We start from the raw sequence: 15,170 nt of genomic DNA, 5'->3' as shown, positions 1-15,170 counted from the left end.
ATATGCTAATTTTTTGGGACAGGCATTTTGGGTTTTCATGAGCTGTATGCCATAATCATCAGTATTAAAACAATTAAAGACCTGAAATATTTCAGTTGGTGTGCAATGAATCTGAAATATATGAAAGTTTCATTTTTATCATTGCATTATGGAAAATAATGACCTTTATCACAATATGCTAATTTTTTGAGAAGGACCTGTATATAGCGTCTGGAGTGGGCACACAGTGGCATATAAGGGGTGGGATGTGTAATCATTCTCACCTCCGGGACCTGTGCCCACTCTCATATGTAGCATGTAGACATTTAAGGTTCTGGGCAAGGGTTGGGGTGGTGAACGGGCACTGCCTGCTCTCTGGGGAGGGGGTGGGTCTGTGCCAGTCGCCGCCTCATCCCCCCATTTTAAACGCACTATATAACAACATGCATCAACATCTTATTTGAGTGGGGGGAGGGAGGAGTTGGGTCTTCCAGTTTTCCTTAAACCCTCATTCTCCGTCTGACATATGGGGTTGGGGGCGGGGGGGGGGGGGTAGGCTGCCTGGTTGGAGTCTGGGCTGTGGGTGGGTATTGGGCCTTTGAGGGCGATTGGGGGTGGGGCTGGTGCTCCGGTTCTCCCTAGATTGTTTTGATCCTTTGACCGGGGTTCCTGGTTCCAGCCCTTTGGATGGGGTGGCTGCCGGGTTCGTTGGTAGTGCGTGGCGGCGGTCAGGGGCATGGCTTCACTTCAACGGATTGCTGGCTGGTCGGCCTGATGTGACATTCACGGTGCAGGGTGCTGTGTGTGTGTGTGTTGGGGGGGGGGTGTGTGTGCATGGGTGGCATGCCGGGGCTTCTCCGGGCCTGTAGTGTGGGGCTTTAGGGATGCATTGGTGCGCTGGGCTGGCCTTCCTCAGCTGCTGCTCCCTGTTGCTCTGGCCCCCGGCCTGGGGCCGTCTTGCGTTCACTGTTGGGCAGGTGGGGCGCATGGACGGCCTGACAGAGGCTCTGTCGGGCTTTCTCTGTGTGCCTGTGTCTCAGGTTGGATTTTGGGTGTCCCTCCTCTCTTGGATCAGTTTTGGCCCCCCATTTGGTGTGTCGTGCTCCCCTCCGATGGTGTCCACCCTGCCGCCGGTGCATTGGCGGCTCTCAGCAGCTGGGGCTGGGTGGTGGGGTGTGTGCGGGCCCACCCTGGTGGCTGCCTGCGGGCGCCTGGGTGCCCTGGCTCTGTCGGGCCTCTGTTGGGGGGTGGTATGACCTCGGGACTTGGTGTCAATGGCCGGATCCACTCTGGAGGGCCGGTTGCCGGCAGGGCCTGTTGACTCGTCGCTACGGCCTCCTGGGGGTTTCTGCATTGTGGTTGCTGGGGATCGCCCGGGGCTTCCCTTTGCTTCTCTCTCTGGGAGGTGCGTGTGTCACTGTTGGGGGACTACAGGAGTTCCGGGCTTGGGGACTGCTGTGTGTCTGTGGTTCTGGTCTTCCCTGTGTTACTTCGTGTCCTGTGGGGACGGGTTTATGGGTCCCCACATCCACTATTGAACATTTTTATGGAGAAACCTTATAGTGATAAGCATGCTCACACAGGTGTTTAGATTCAGGTGTTTATCAGATACACACTCAGTTGGGTTGTGGTGGCCATCAAATATATATTGTAGTACCATGTACTGTATAAAATCCTTTCTAATGATGGTATAAGTATCATTTTATAAGTTGTTTGTTGTTGTGGTTTTTCGGTTTTGTTTTGTTTTTTGTTTTTTCCGCAGGTCTAGAGGCAGACTTCATTGATTGATTTGTGTTCTATTTATCCCTCTCTCCTCTATTCCCATTTCCTTCTTTACATTTTAACTCTTTTCTCACTTTTCTGCTTTATCTTCTCTGTTTTCCGTCCCCTTGTCCATTACTTCTGGAACAAACCCAAAGCAAATTCTAATAAAATTTAATCTATATATAAAGTGGAGCATTAAGGCCAGCCATAATGCTCTGCTTGTGAAAGTAAATCTGTTGGGCATCACTTTGACACTCAGACAATAATTCTAAGTGTCACAATGCCGGGGGGTGGGGTGGGATTTAACAAATAAAAAACTGAAAAGTGAGGCATGCTGTATTATTTGCCCCCTTGCGTTAATACTTTGTTGCGCTGCCTTTTGCTGCAATTACAGCTGCAAGTCGCTTGGGGTATGTCTCTTATCAGTTTTGCACATGGAGAGACTAAAATTCTTGCCCATTCTTCCTTGCAAAACAGCTCGAGCTCAGTGAGGTTGGATGGAGAGCTGTGAACAGCAGTCTTCAGCTCTTTCCACAGATTCTTGATTGGATTCAGGTCTGGACTTTGACTTGGCCATTCCAACACCTGGATACGTTTATTTGTGAACCATTCCATTGTAGATTTGGCTTTATGTTTTGGATCATTGTCTTGTTGGAAGATAAATCTCCGTCCCAGTCTCAAGTCTCTTGCAGACTCAAACAGGTTTTCTTCCAGAATGGTCCTGTATTTGGCCCCATCCATCTTCCCATCAATTCTGACCATCTTCCCTGTCCCTGCTGACGAAAAGCAGGCCCAAACCATGATACTGCCACCACCATGTTCGACTGTGGGGTTGGTGTGTTCAGGGTGATGAGCTGTGTTGCTTTTACGCCAAACATATCGTTTTGCATTGTGGCCAAACAGTTAGATTTTGGTTTCATGTGACAAGAGCACCTTCTTCCACATGTTTGGTGTGTCTCCCAGGTGGCTTGTGGCAAACTTTAAACAACACTTTTTATGCATATCTTTGAGAAATGGCTTTCTTCTTGCCACTCTTCCATAAAGGCCAGATTTGTGCAGTGTACGACTGATTGTTGTCCTATGGACAGACTCTCCCATCTCAGCTGTAGATCTCTGCAGTTTATCCAGAGTGATCATGGGCCTTTTGGCTGCATCTCTGATCAGTCTTCTTCAAGATGAAAGTTTAGAGGGATGGCCAGGTCTTGGTAGATTTGCAGTGGTCTGATACTCCTTCCATTTCAATATGATTGCTTGAACAGTGCTCCTTGGGATGTTTAAAGCTTGGGAAATCTTTTTGTATCCAAATCCAGTTTTAAACTTCTCCACAACAGTATTTCTGACCTGCCTGGTGTGTTCCTTGGTCTTCATGATGCTTTCTGCGCTTTGAACAGAACCCTGAGACTATCACAGAACAGGTGCATTTATATGGAGACTTGATTACACACAGGTGGATTATATTTATCATCATCAGTCATTTGGGACAACATTGGATCATTCATAGATCCTCAATGAACTTCTGGAGTGAGTTTGCTGCACTGAAAGTAAGGGGGCCGAATAATATTGCACGCCCCACTTTTCAGTTTTTTATTTGTTAAAGTTTGGCACATCCAATAAATTTCATTCCACTTCACGATTGTGTCCCACTTGTTGATTCTTCACCATCCATCCATCTTCTTCCGCTTATCCGGGGTCGGGTCGCGGGGGTAGCAGCCTAAGTAGGGAGGCCCAGACTTCCCTCTCCCCAGCCACTTGGTCCAGCTCCTCCGGGGGAATCCCGAGGTGTTCCCAGGCCAGCCGAGAAACATATGCCCCTTTTCCATTAGTACCGGTACGGGCCGACTGGACCCTACTTGGCCCGGTTCTGAGGCTTTTCCGTTAGTACCGGTACTTAGCACCTGTTACTATTTTCAGTACCCTTGGCTCTGTGGTTCTAACCCGAACGAAGAGGTACTAAAACGTGATGTCAGAACACTGTCGGTCACTGATTGGTCGGGGGCAGAGTCACTGGATCTTTCAGAAGCTTTTCAAAACAATGATCCGCCATTTGCAATTTCTCGGTCTGGAGCAGCGGCTGGACTTATTTTAAAGATTTTAAAAACAATACTGCCAACATCTTGGTCTAATGCTGACGTTCTGGCGTTTTTTGTGCTTGGTGGCCGACAACATATTTCAGAGCAAGCTGGATGGAGCTCTGCTGGTGTACCCCGGTCCTCCCCCCGGAGCCTCGGAGCGCCAGGCAGGGCAGAGCGTCATCTCCCCAGCTCCGAGTTCCGCTGGTCACCGCGGAAGATCCTTCGATGTGCCGACTCGGAGGCTCGGGTTCCGGATACCAGCCTTGTGTGCTCAGAGCTCTGCTGGTCATTGCGAAGCTGGAGATGGGGACTCGCAGACGGTCGTTGCCAGACCCCGGCCGCGCGTAATCGTGAAGGCTGAATCCCGATCCCGCCCGGCAGCCAGGCGGACTGGACAGTCTGGGACGGACGGTGGAAGCGATTTAAAAATATATATTTTGTTTTTATACAAAAAATATTTTAAAAAATTGCTGAAGCGATTTAAAAATCACTATTATTTTTTTACACGTAAAATGTTTTTTAAAATCGCTTCCACCGTTCGTCGCAGACCCGTCTCTATCCTCGCGTGTCGGGCCTTCATGATTACGCGTGGCTGGGGTCTCGCAACGACCTCTGTGAGTCACCAGCTGAGCTCGGAGCTGGGAAGATGAGCCTGCCCGTCGTGTCTCCGGGGGAGAGGATCATGTGAGACCAGCAGAGCGTTGAAGATTAAAAAATAAATAAAATAAACGGTGCCAGCTTCATCATGAAATCCTGTTTTCACTTTAATGACTGTTAACTCAGCTGAAAATCATAGAAAGACACAAAACTATTGGATCTCAGGAATATTTCCCTCAAACATGTTTAAAGAAACATGTTTAAAAAAAAAAGACGACCTTCACTTCAACTTTATTTTAACCCACAAATGTACAAATCACAAAACAAGAACTTTAAAGCAAAGCTAAAAATAAAATGTATATATGTGAACAAGACAGAAAACCACACATCTAAAATGAATATTACAAGTAGACACAATGAGTGCAAATACATCAAATGATGATGAAAACCTATAAAAATTTAAATCTAGATGTTTTTGTAGAATCTGGTTCATCAGAGATTTAATTTATATACATATATATATATTTATATCTATAAATATATATATATATATATAAATACATATATATATATATAAATACATATATATATATATTTATATCTATAAATATATAATAATACATTAATATATATGTATATAAATAAATACATATATCTGTATATACATTCATATGTGTGTATATATATTTTATATATATGTGTGTGTGTGTGTATATATATATATATATATACACACACATATGTGTGTGTATATGCGTGTATATACATATAAATATATATATATATATATATATATATATATATACACACATATACATACACACATACATGCATACATACATACACACAACTTCAAATAACAAATTCTCAACCTGTACTGAAAACAGTTTCAGCGTCTCAGCGCCACCAGCTGGTGAGTGGTGGTGACGTCAATTTGAACCCCGCCCACTGGAACCGGTACTGAAAGCATAATGGAAACACAACCTGTACCGTACCGAGTAGAGTAGAGCCGTGCTGTACCGGTACTACAGGTACTATAGGAAAAGGGGCAATAGTCTCTCCAGCGTGTCCTGGGTCTTCCTCTGGGCCTCCTCCCGGTGGGATGTGTCCAGAACACCTCGTAAGGGAGGCGTCCAGGAGGCATCCTAACCAGATGCCCAAGCCACCTCAACTGGCTCCTCTCGACGTGGAGAAGCAGCTGCTCTACTCTGAGTCTTTCTCTGATGATCGAGCTTCTCACCCTATCTCTAAGGGAGAGCCCAGACACCTTGCGAAGAAAACTCATTTTGGCCGCTTGTATCTGAGATCTCGTTCTTTCGGTCACAACCCAAAGCTCATGAACATAGATGAGGGTGGGAACGTAGATTGATCGGTAAATTGAGAGCTTTGCCTTTTGACTCAGCTCTGTCTTCACCACGACAGACCAGTACAGCACCCGCTTCACTGCAGTCGCTGCACCTATCCGCCTATCAATCTCACGCTCCATTTATCCCTCATTCGTGAACAAGACCCCGAGATACTTGAACTCCTCCACTTGGGCCAGGACCTCCTCCCTGACCCAGAGAGGGCACTCTATCCTTTTCCGGCTCAAGACCATGGCCTCGGATTTGGAGGAACTGATCCTCATCCCGGCCGCATCACACTCAGCTGCGAACCGTTCCAGCGAAAGCTGTAGATCACGATCTGATGAAGCAAATAGGACCATATCATCTGCAAAAAGCAGAGACACAATCCTAAGGCCACCAAAACAGATCCCTTCAACACCTTGGCTGCGCCTAGAAATTCTGTCCATCAAAGTTATGAACAGAATCGGTGACAAAGGGCAACCTTGGCGGAGTCCAACTCTCACCGGGAACAAGCCCGACTAACTGCTGGCAATGCAGACCAGGCTCTGACACTGGTCATACAGGGATCTAACAGCCTGTACTGGGAGCCCATACTCCCAGAGTACCCCCCACAGGGTTCCCCAAGGGACGCGGTCGAATGCCTTCTCCAAGTCCACAAAGCACATGTAGACCGGTTGGGCAAACTCCCACGCACCCTCCAGGACCCTGCTGAGAGTGTAGAGCTGGTCCAGTGTTCCACAACCAGGACGAAAACTGCACTGCTCCTTCTGAATCCAAGGTTCGACTATCCGATAGACCCTCCTCTCCAGAACCCCCGAATAGACCTTACCAGGGAGGCTTAAGAGCGTGATCCCCACTGTAGTTGGAACACACTCTACGTTCTCCTTTTTTGAATAGGGGGACCACCACCCCAGTCTGCCAATTCAGGGGAACTTCCCCCGATGTCCACGCAATATTGCAGAGTCGCGTAAGCCAACACAACCCTACAACATCCAGAGCCTTAAGGAACTCGGTGCGAATCTCATCCACCCTTGGGGCCCTGCCACCGAGGAGCTTTTTAACCACCTCAGTGACCTCAGCACCAGAGATTGGAGGGCCCGACCCAGAGTCCCCAGGCTCCTCTTCCTCAGTGGAAGACGTGCCGGTGAGATTGAGGAGGTCTTCAAAGTATTCCGCCCACCGACCTACAACATCCTGAGTTGAAGTCATCTGCGCACCACTCCCACTATAAACAGGGTTGGTGGCGTACCTCCCCCCCCGAGACGCTGGATGGTGGACCAGAATCACCTCAAAGCTGTATGGAAGTCATTCTCCATGGCCTCTCCAAACTCCTCCCATGCCCAAGTTTTTGCCTCAGCGACCACCTGAGCTGCATGTCGCTTAGACTGCCGGTACCCATCAGCTGCTTCTGGGGTCCCACAGGCCAAAAAGGCCCGATAGGACTCCTTCTTCAGCCTGACAGCAACCCTCACGACGATGTCCACCACCGGGTTCGAGGGTTGCCACCACGACAGGCACCGACAACCTTGCGGCTGCAGCTCCGGTAAGCCGCCTCGACAATAGAGGCATGGAACATGGCCCACTCGAACTCACAAGAGACTCTGCCAGACGTTCCCAGCAAACCCTCACAACACGTTTGCCAGGTCTGACCGGCATCCTCCCCCACCATCGGAGCCAACTCACCACCTGGTAGTGATCAGTGGACAGCTCCGCCCCTCTCTTCACCCGAGTGTCCAAGACATGTGACCGCAGATCAGATGAGACGATGACATTGTCGATCATCGAACTGCGGCCTAGGGTGTCTTCGTGCCAAGAGCACATATGGACACCCTTATGCTTGAACATGGTGTTCGTTATTGACAATCCATGACGAGCACAGAAGTCCAACAACAGAACATCACACGGGTTCAGATCAGGGGGGCCATTCCTCCCAACCACACCCCTCTAGGTCTCACTGTCATTGCCCACGTGAGCATTGAAGTCCCCCAGCAGAACAAGGGAGTCCCCAGGAGGTGCACTTTCCAGTACCCCCTCCAAGGACTCCAAAAAGGGTGGATAATCTGAACTGCCGTTTGGTGCATAAGCACAAACGACAGTCAGAACCCGTCCCCCACACGTATGCAGAGGGAGGCCACCCTCTCATTCACCGGGGTGAACCCCAACACACAGGCACCAAGATGGGGGCAATAAGTATGCCCACTCCTGCTCGGCGCCTCTCACCAGGGGCAACTCCAGAGTGGAAGAGTGTCCAGCCCCTCTCAAGGAAACTGGTTCCAGAGCCAGAGCCATGCGTAGAGGTGAGTCCGACTATTTCTAGCCAGAACCTCTCAACCTCACACACCAGCTCAGGCTCCTTCCCCACCAGTGAGGTGACATTCCACGTCCCAATAGCCAGCTTCTGTAGCCAAGAATCAGACCGCCAGTGTCCCCGACCTCGGCCACCACCCATCCCACATTGCACCCGACCCCTTTGGCCCCTCCCACAGTTGGTGAGCCCATGGGAAGGGGGACCCACGTCTCCTCTTCAGGCTGTGCCCGGCCGAGCTCCATGGGTAAAAGCCCGGCCAACAGGCGCTCGCCCACGTTCCCCATCTCCAGGCCTGGCTCCAGAGTGGGGCCCCGGTGACCCACATCCGGGTGAGGGATCACCCAAGTCCATTTATTTTACTCATCATAGGTGTCTTTGGGTTGCACTTTGTCTGGTCCCTCACCTAGGACCTGTCTGCCTTGGGTGACCCTACTAGGGGCGTAAAGCCCTTGACAGCATAGCTCCTAGGATCATTGGGACACTCAAACCCCTCCACCACGGTAAGGTGGCAGCCTTCAAAAAAAATTAAAATTTTATATCTTTATGTTTGAAGCCTGAAATGTGGCAAAAGGTTGAAAAATTCAAGGGGGCCAAATAATTTTGCAAGACACTGTATATTAGGTATTTGTTAGGTATATAAAAACATCTGCAGTCTGAAATGTATGTGAGTAAATCTGTAAATGTGTGCCACATGTTATGAGTTGGCTTAGTTTTTCAGTCCAGTATACCATTAAACATACAATATGCCTTTGTCTGTGTGATGAAGCAGCTTCTAAATGAGTTCATCTGCTCTTTTAGCCTCCACAAGGCACGTATATCTGACATATGAAAACCCTTTGTCGGAGCCTGTTGGTGGGAGGAAGGTTGTCGAGATGTTCCTGAATGACTGGAAAGCCATTAGTCATCTCTACCAGTGTGTTCTCAACTTCTCACGTGCACTCCCAGGTAAATGCTTCTCACCTAAAAATAACAAGAATTCACTAGATTACTTTTTGTTTCAGGAACTTAAAAAAAAAAAAAAGTTATCTTGTTTTATCTTTGTTTACAAAATGCTGTATAACTTCAAATTAAAATGAAAACTGTAAGTCACATTCCCTTTAGGTATGCAGTGTACACCAATTGCCCAATTTTACTAAAGGAACCGTTTAAATTAAATTTGTGCAAATAAGTGTTTTTACTATCTTGTAATAATCAAATGTTGATCTATTCCCTTCAGATATACCGTCTAATCTGAGTGCGTTCGCTGAAGTGCGTCTGTATAATTACCGTAAGCTGGTGCTGTGCTACGGCACCACCAAAGGCGGTTCTGTCACCATCCAGTGGAACTCCAGCAGCCAGCGTTTTCATTTAGCCCTTGGAACTGTGGGGCCCAATTCAGGCTGTTCAAACTGCCATAACATCATCCTCCACCAGCTACAAGAGATGTTCAACAAGAATCCCAATGTGTTGCAGCTGCTGCAGGTACACTATGTCAGTTAGACACCCTGAGAAATGCACATTCAATTCAATTCAATTTATTTTTATAGCGCCAAATCACAACAAAGTTGTCTCAGGGCACTTTACAGGAACATTCACATACATAATAATAATAATAATGTCATCACAATGTCAGCACTGTATGTTTCCATACAATGGCGAAATTAGTCTCTGCATTTAACCCATCCACCACCAGGTGGTGCAGTGGGCAGCTATTGAAAGCGCCCGGGGGGCATTTAAAAGCCAATTAGTAAAGTTCTCCATCTAAGGAGGCCAGCAGACAAGTTGAATGTTGGCTTCGTGGTTCGTACATGATAAATCTAGGTCGAGTACCATATTTTTCGCTGTATAAATTGTGGTTATTTGCATAGTTTACATGCCCTGCAACTTATAGGCCGAAGCTATATATTTATGGATTTTTCCCATATTTAGAAACCATTTTTTGGCTGAGATTGGACAGTTTTCATTCATTCTGACTGAAAAAAAATTGAGCATTACCACTTTCAGCCACTTGATGACAACAGAGTAGTAGTAGCAGTAAGGCATGCCGTTGTATCATGTAATATGTAAACATGTCTACAATGACAAATTCAAAAAAATTCAAGACAAAAACAAGTGGACTTTTATTTATTACACTTTTTTTTTTTCTTGAACTTTTTTGAATTTACCATGTCCTGGACGACTGAGAATCTTCACCAGCTATTAATGACACAATCGGCTTGCCATGTTACCCTCACCTTTGTTCTGCTCGTTGCTTGGAACTGTCAAACCAGCTGCACCGCCCCAGCGAAATTCAGCTGATTTGACCATCAAAGTGCATTTATTAAGCAAACGTTCAATTGATACACACATTTAATATAATTTCGAGCAAACAAATAATTGTTTTCGTTAATCTTGTTAAATTCTTGTTAAAGTCCTCCCGTGCACGCTCCCGCGGCTGCCATTTGGCAGCTCATCAATTTTTGGCACAACACCGGCCCACATTTCCGGGTTTTCACCGGTGACACGTAACAAACGTGACACGTCAGCGGTGATGCATAATAGATGCGACATTTACAGCGAAGTGACATATTTATGGATTTTCCACTCTATTAGACAAATATGGACTGGTGCGACTTATAGGGCGGAACAACAAGTATGCCGGAAAATATGGTAATGCTTTTTAAGGGTTCAGCAAGAATCCACTACCAATCGTGCTGTAATAGTGTCTTATGGATAAAATGTGTACTGTGTGATTGCTTTAATGGTTAGTTAGTTAGTTGGTTAATTAGTGAGCACCAAGTCTACTTTTCTCAAGGGGACAGTGAAGTATATTGTGTCATTTTATTTTGTGCAGGTGCTGTATGACACACAAGCTCCTCTTAATGCAATCAACAAGCTACCAACAGTGCCCATGCTAGGCCTCACCCAGCGCACCAACACAGCCTACCAGTGTTTCTCCATCCTACCACAGTCACCCACTCACATCCGACTGGCCTTCCGGAACATGTACTGCATTGACATTTATTGCCGCAACCGTGGAGTAGTTGCCATTAGAGATGGAGCCTACAGTCTGTTCGACAACACTAAGATTGTAGAAGGATTTTATCCGGCTCCAGGACTCAAGGTAAACTGGGTTCAGAAGTACGGCACGTTGTCTCAGATGTCTTTGTATTTCTTTACAGCCAACTTTACCTCAAACTGTTGTTTCTCCCTCTAAAGTTTCTGTTCAACTTCTCTTATTCCCCCCCCCCCCCCCCCCCCAGACATTCCTGAATATGTTTGTAGACGGCAATCAAGATGCTCGCCGGCGTTCAGTCAATGAAGATGACAACCCTCCCTCTCCAGTGGGTGTAGATGTGATGGACAGTCTGATGAACCAGTTGCAAGCTACACAGCAGCCGCAGACCATGAGAGGTGGTCCAGGGGGTGTTTATCCTCCCCTCACTTCACCCCCACCAAATTATCACACTAATGTAACCCCATCACCTTCTATGCTGCACACCCAGTCACCAGGTAAAGACGTATGAGATTTGATGTTGATTTAAATAGAAGAGGATTAACGTCTCTGCTTTGTGTTCATCCAAAACAACAAACCTACAACAATCTTACATAGTTATCATAGAGTATGCACCTCATGTATTTGTTCCTGGAGCAAACTGTATTGTCAGAGATCAAACTTGTGCAGCCATGGGTGCCAGTTTTTCACAAAACCATGAGACCATTTTTGTTTCTCATACAACTCATGCATACCTCACAGAGGAGAGAGAACAAAGCATGCATACAGCCATGCTCCTTCCATTTTTCTTCATCTCCACCAGCCAGCCAGATGCTGCAGCCCTTCTGTCCAGCTTCAGCTTGTTTTTATGTCTGTGTGTTAGGGGTTGAACAACTACATAGTTTTTAAACTCGACATTAACATAATAAAACTCAAGTAGAACTCGAGTACTTGATGACATCATAGGATCTAAAGATACAAACATAAATAAATAAATAAAACCGTAAAAAAGGTCATTGTTTACAAAAAAAGACCAACAAAACATTGGGAGCATATATTATGCTCCTACCATTTATCATACTGCAAATAAGTCACAGGAAAAACTAAACTATTAGTTTTTATTATTAAGCTGCAAAAGTAAAAGAAACGTGTGGCACGTCAAAAACTAAACTAAAAACAGTGGGGCAGACGTCCACCTCACACCATCGCCAGTTGTGGTGCGCATTAGGTTTAGTTTTAGAGATTAATATGTTTATAGGTTTTTTATAGGTTTAGAGATTAATGTTTTTTGCTTTTTGTTTGTGAAACAAGGTCAGAAGGAAGCTGGTTCTGGTTCGGTCGATTGAACCCGGTGTTACACCATATTCTGTGACCTGCAACAGTGCATACAACACTGCCCCCTACGGTCACAATATACGGTGGTCACAGAATATGGTGTAACGCCGGTTCGCAGCTCCAAACAGGAAGTTGATTCATTTTCTGTTTCCTTACGGTAATTGAACCGGAAGATTAATCTTTAGAGAAATATTTCCATACTATTGATGCATTTCTACCTGTTTGCCAAGACTGGGCCTGCTCCGCTCCATCCGTCTGCTTGGAGGAATCCATTTTGTAACCCGCACCCGGTGCGGATCACGTGATGCAATGACGTAACAGCGACGTAATGACGTCACCATGAATACTCGATGTGATGTAAAAACTCAATAGATGTCCTAGGAATCGATGTGTAGATTGCTTGAGTAGTCTGTTAAATCCCTAGTGTGTGTGCTTGGAGCTCTTGGTATACCTAGCACAGGGGTCTGCAACCTGCTGCTCTGGAGCCAAATGCGTCTCTTTGGTCCCTCTGCAGCAGCCCTTTCAAGCTTTGACCAAAACTGACATAAAACTGAATTTAGTGGTTGTTATACAAACAATAAAAAAGTACTAGTTTTAGCTGTTTCCCTGTCATTTCTTTTGCAAACGCTCACTTTAACTTTTTGCTTAATTTCTATGCGTAATTATTTTTTCCACAATTAAAAAAATCACGTAGGTCTGCATAGTTCAGGCTTTTTTTTATTTATTTTTTTTATTTAAAAAAATCTCCCCCCTCTTTACAAGACTCTGGTCTTTTCATTTGTCTTAAATTGTAAAAAATATAAATAAATGTTAAGAATCATTAGATATTTTTAGCTTTATAATGTCACCCCTACTGGACACCATAGTATCCTCCAACGAACGTAAAGTGGCCCATGGGCCACCAGTTGATTATCACAGTTGTAGCAGGTTGTTGTGGCTCTGGACATGTTTAATTTAGTTACAGAAGGTGTTAAAATGTCTCTTTTGATCATAAATGTTTCAGAGCCCTGACCTAGAGTCTGCTCAGGGTACATCCATGCCTCTGGCTCCCCTAGTGGAGCTTAGAGGGTGCCCTGTCCTTTCGGCCACACCCAGTCTCCATCTTCTCTGGGCGTAGCCATGGGCCAGACCAGTTTTGCCAGTCCCCACAGTAAGCAGCAGGAAGGGGGTGCGTGGGTCAATAATGCTGGTCTGGTGGTAAATCCTGTCTGCTGGGCAAAGGCCTGACAGGCTGAACTGAACTTGATTAGGCTACAGGGGTTAGCAAGTGTTTAAAAAGAACTTGTAAATCATTGGTGTGTTTATGAGTGTTACATGTTGCTAAGAGGCTGATGAGTGGCCCTCCTTCCATTTAGGTCCTCTGGACCCCAGCTCTCCATATACCATGGTGTCTCCCAGTCACAGGGGCCAGTGGCCAGGCTCACCACAAGTTTCAGGACCTTCTCCTGGAGCAAGAATCCCCGGCATGTCCCCTGGTAATCCTTCGCTGCACTCCCCTATTCCTGATCCTCATTCTCCAAGAGCTGGGACCAGTAAGTCATGCTTCTCTAATAATTACTTTATGACACCATTACTGAAAGTGTTGACCATCACTGTTACCCAGTTTGACATTTAAAGTGAACATTTTTATTCCTTACCATGAACAACTTTTCCCAAAGTTTTAATTTTTTTTTTATTTTTATCCATTCTCTAAACTAGTTTCATTATTTTCAGGAGTCCTCTTTTCATATTTACTGTATGTGTGCTTTTTTTTTTCTTTAGGTTCACAAGTCATGCCCACCAGTATGCCTCCTCCCCGAAAGCTACCTCAGCGCCCCTGGGCTGCCTCCATCCCCACCATCCTCACCCACAGTGCCTTACACGTGCTTCTGCTCCCCTCACCCACTCCGTGTCTAGTGTCAGGCCTGGCAGGAAGCTACCTCTGCTCGCCACTAGAGCGCTTTCTGGGTTCAGTTATCATGAGACGACACCTGCAAAGGATCATCCAGCAGGAGACCAATGTAAGTGTCACGCAGATTAATTCAGTCCGTTTCACGTTATTGCTTAAATTAACTACTCTGCATTAATTTTCTGTATCCCTCCTGCTTCAGTTATCCATTGTAAACTCGAATGAGCCGGGGGTGATCATGTTTAAAACGGACATACTCAAGTGTCGGGTGGCTCTGAATCCTAAGAACTATCAGACGTTGCAGCTAAAAGTCACCCCAGAAAATGCAGGCCCATGGTCCCAGGAGGAGCTTCAGGTGCTGGAGAGGTTCTTTGAGACCAGAGTAAGTGAACTTAATCATTTTGGACATTCGTATAACTCAACAAATAAGAAGAAAAGAAGAAAAAAATTGTTTTGTTGTTTTTTAGGGTTTCTTGTTTGTGTGTGTTTAATTCTTCCTGTTTTTATCAATAATTTGTCTTATGTGATATTTTTAGGTTGCTGGTCCTCCGTTTAAATTCAACACTCTGAGTGCCTTCACAAAGCTGCTGGGGGCTCCCACCAATGTTCTGAGGGACTGTGTACGCATCATGAAGCTTGAACTAGTACGTAGTACTTTCCTTACATGAATGTTTTACCTACTTATGAAAATCATTACTGGTTTAACACTTCTTTAAAATGCAGTTCCCCCTCTCACTATAAAAGATGTGTAGAAGTAATTAATTTAGCTGATAATAAATGAGAAATGTTTAAATTAAGATTCAAAACATTTCCTGATGCATGCTCAATAATCCAGGTAGAAAAATCCAAAAAAGTTAAATCTGGTCCTCTGGACATTCAAAAAAACAAAACAAAGCAAAACAACAAAAAATGTAGAAACGTTTCGTCT

At 45.7% G+C, this 15,170-nt stretch overlaps 1 protein-coding gene across 1 annotated transcript in view; it reads left to right on the top strand.

Annotated features, from left to right (window-relative positions):
• Positions 1-15,170, top strand: part of med14 (mediator complex subunit 14) — a gene marked incomplete in the record, with an annotated part of 96,176 nt that overhangs the window by 67,640 nt on the left and 13,366 nt on the right. Inside the window, 8 exon segments of the mRNA XM_037686690.1 lie at positions 8,865-9,011; positions 9,283-9,527; positions 10,879-11,148; positions 11,288-11,537; positions 13,710-13,886; positions 14,116-14,354; positions 14,445-14,624; positions 14,779-14,893. Of these exon segments, the coding sequence (XP_037542618.1) occupies positions 8,865-9,011; positions 9,283-9,527; positions 10,879-11,148; positions 11,288-11,537; positions 13,710-13,886; positions 14,116-14,354; positions 14,445-14,624; positions 14,779-14,893 (1,623 nt within the window).

The sequence above is a fragment of the Nematolebias whitei genome, chromosome 13 (genome assembly GCF_014905685.2).
Source record: "Nematolebias whitei isolate Nwh7 chromosome 13, NemWhi1, whole genome shotgun sequence".
Classification (NCBI taxonomy): Eukaryota; Metazoa; Chordata; class Actinopteri; order Cyprinodontiformes; family Rivulidae; genus Nematolebias; species Nematolebias whitei.
This window is presented reverse-complemented; position numbering and strand designations above follow the sequence as displayed.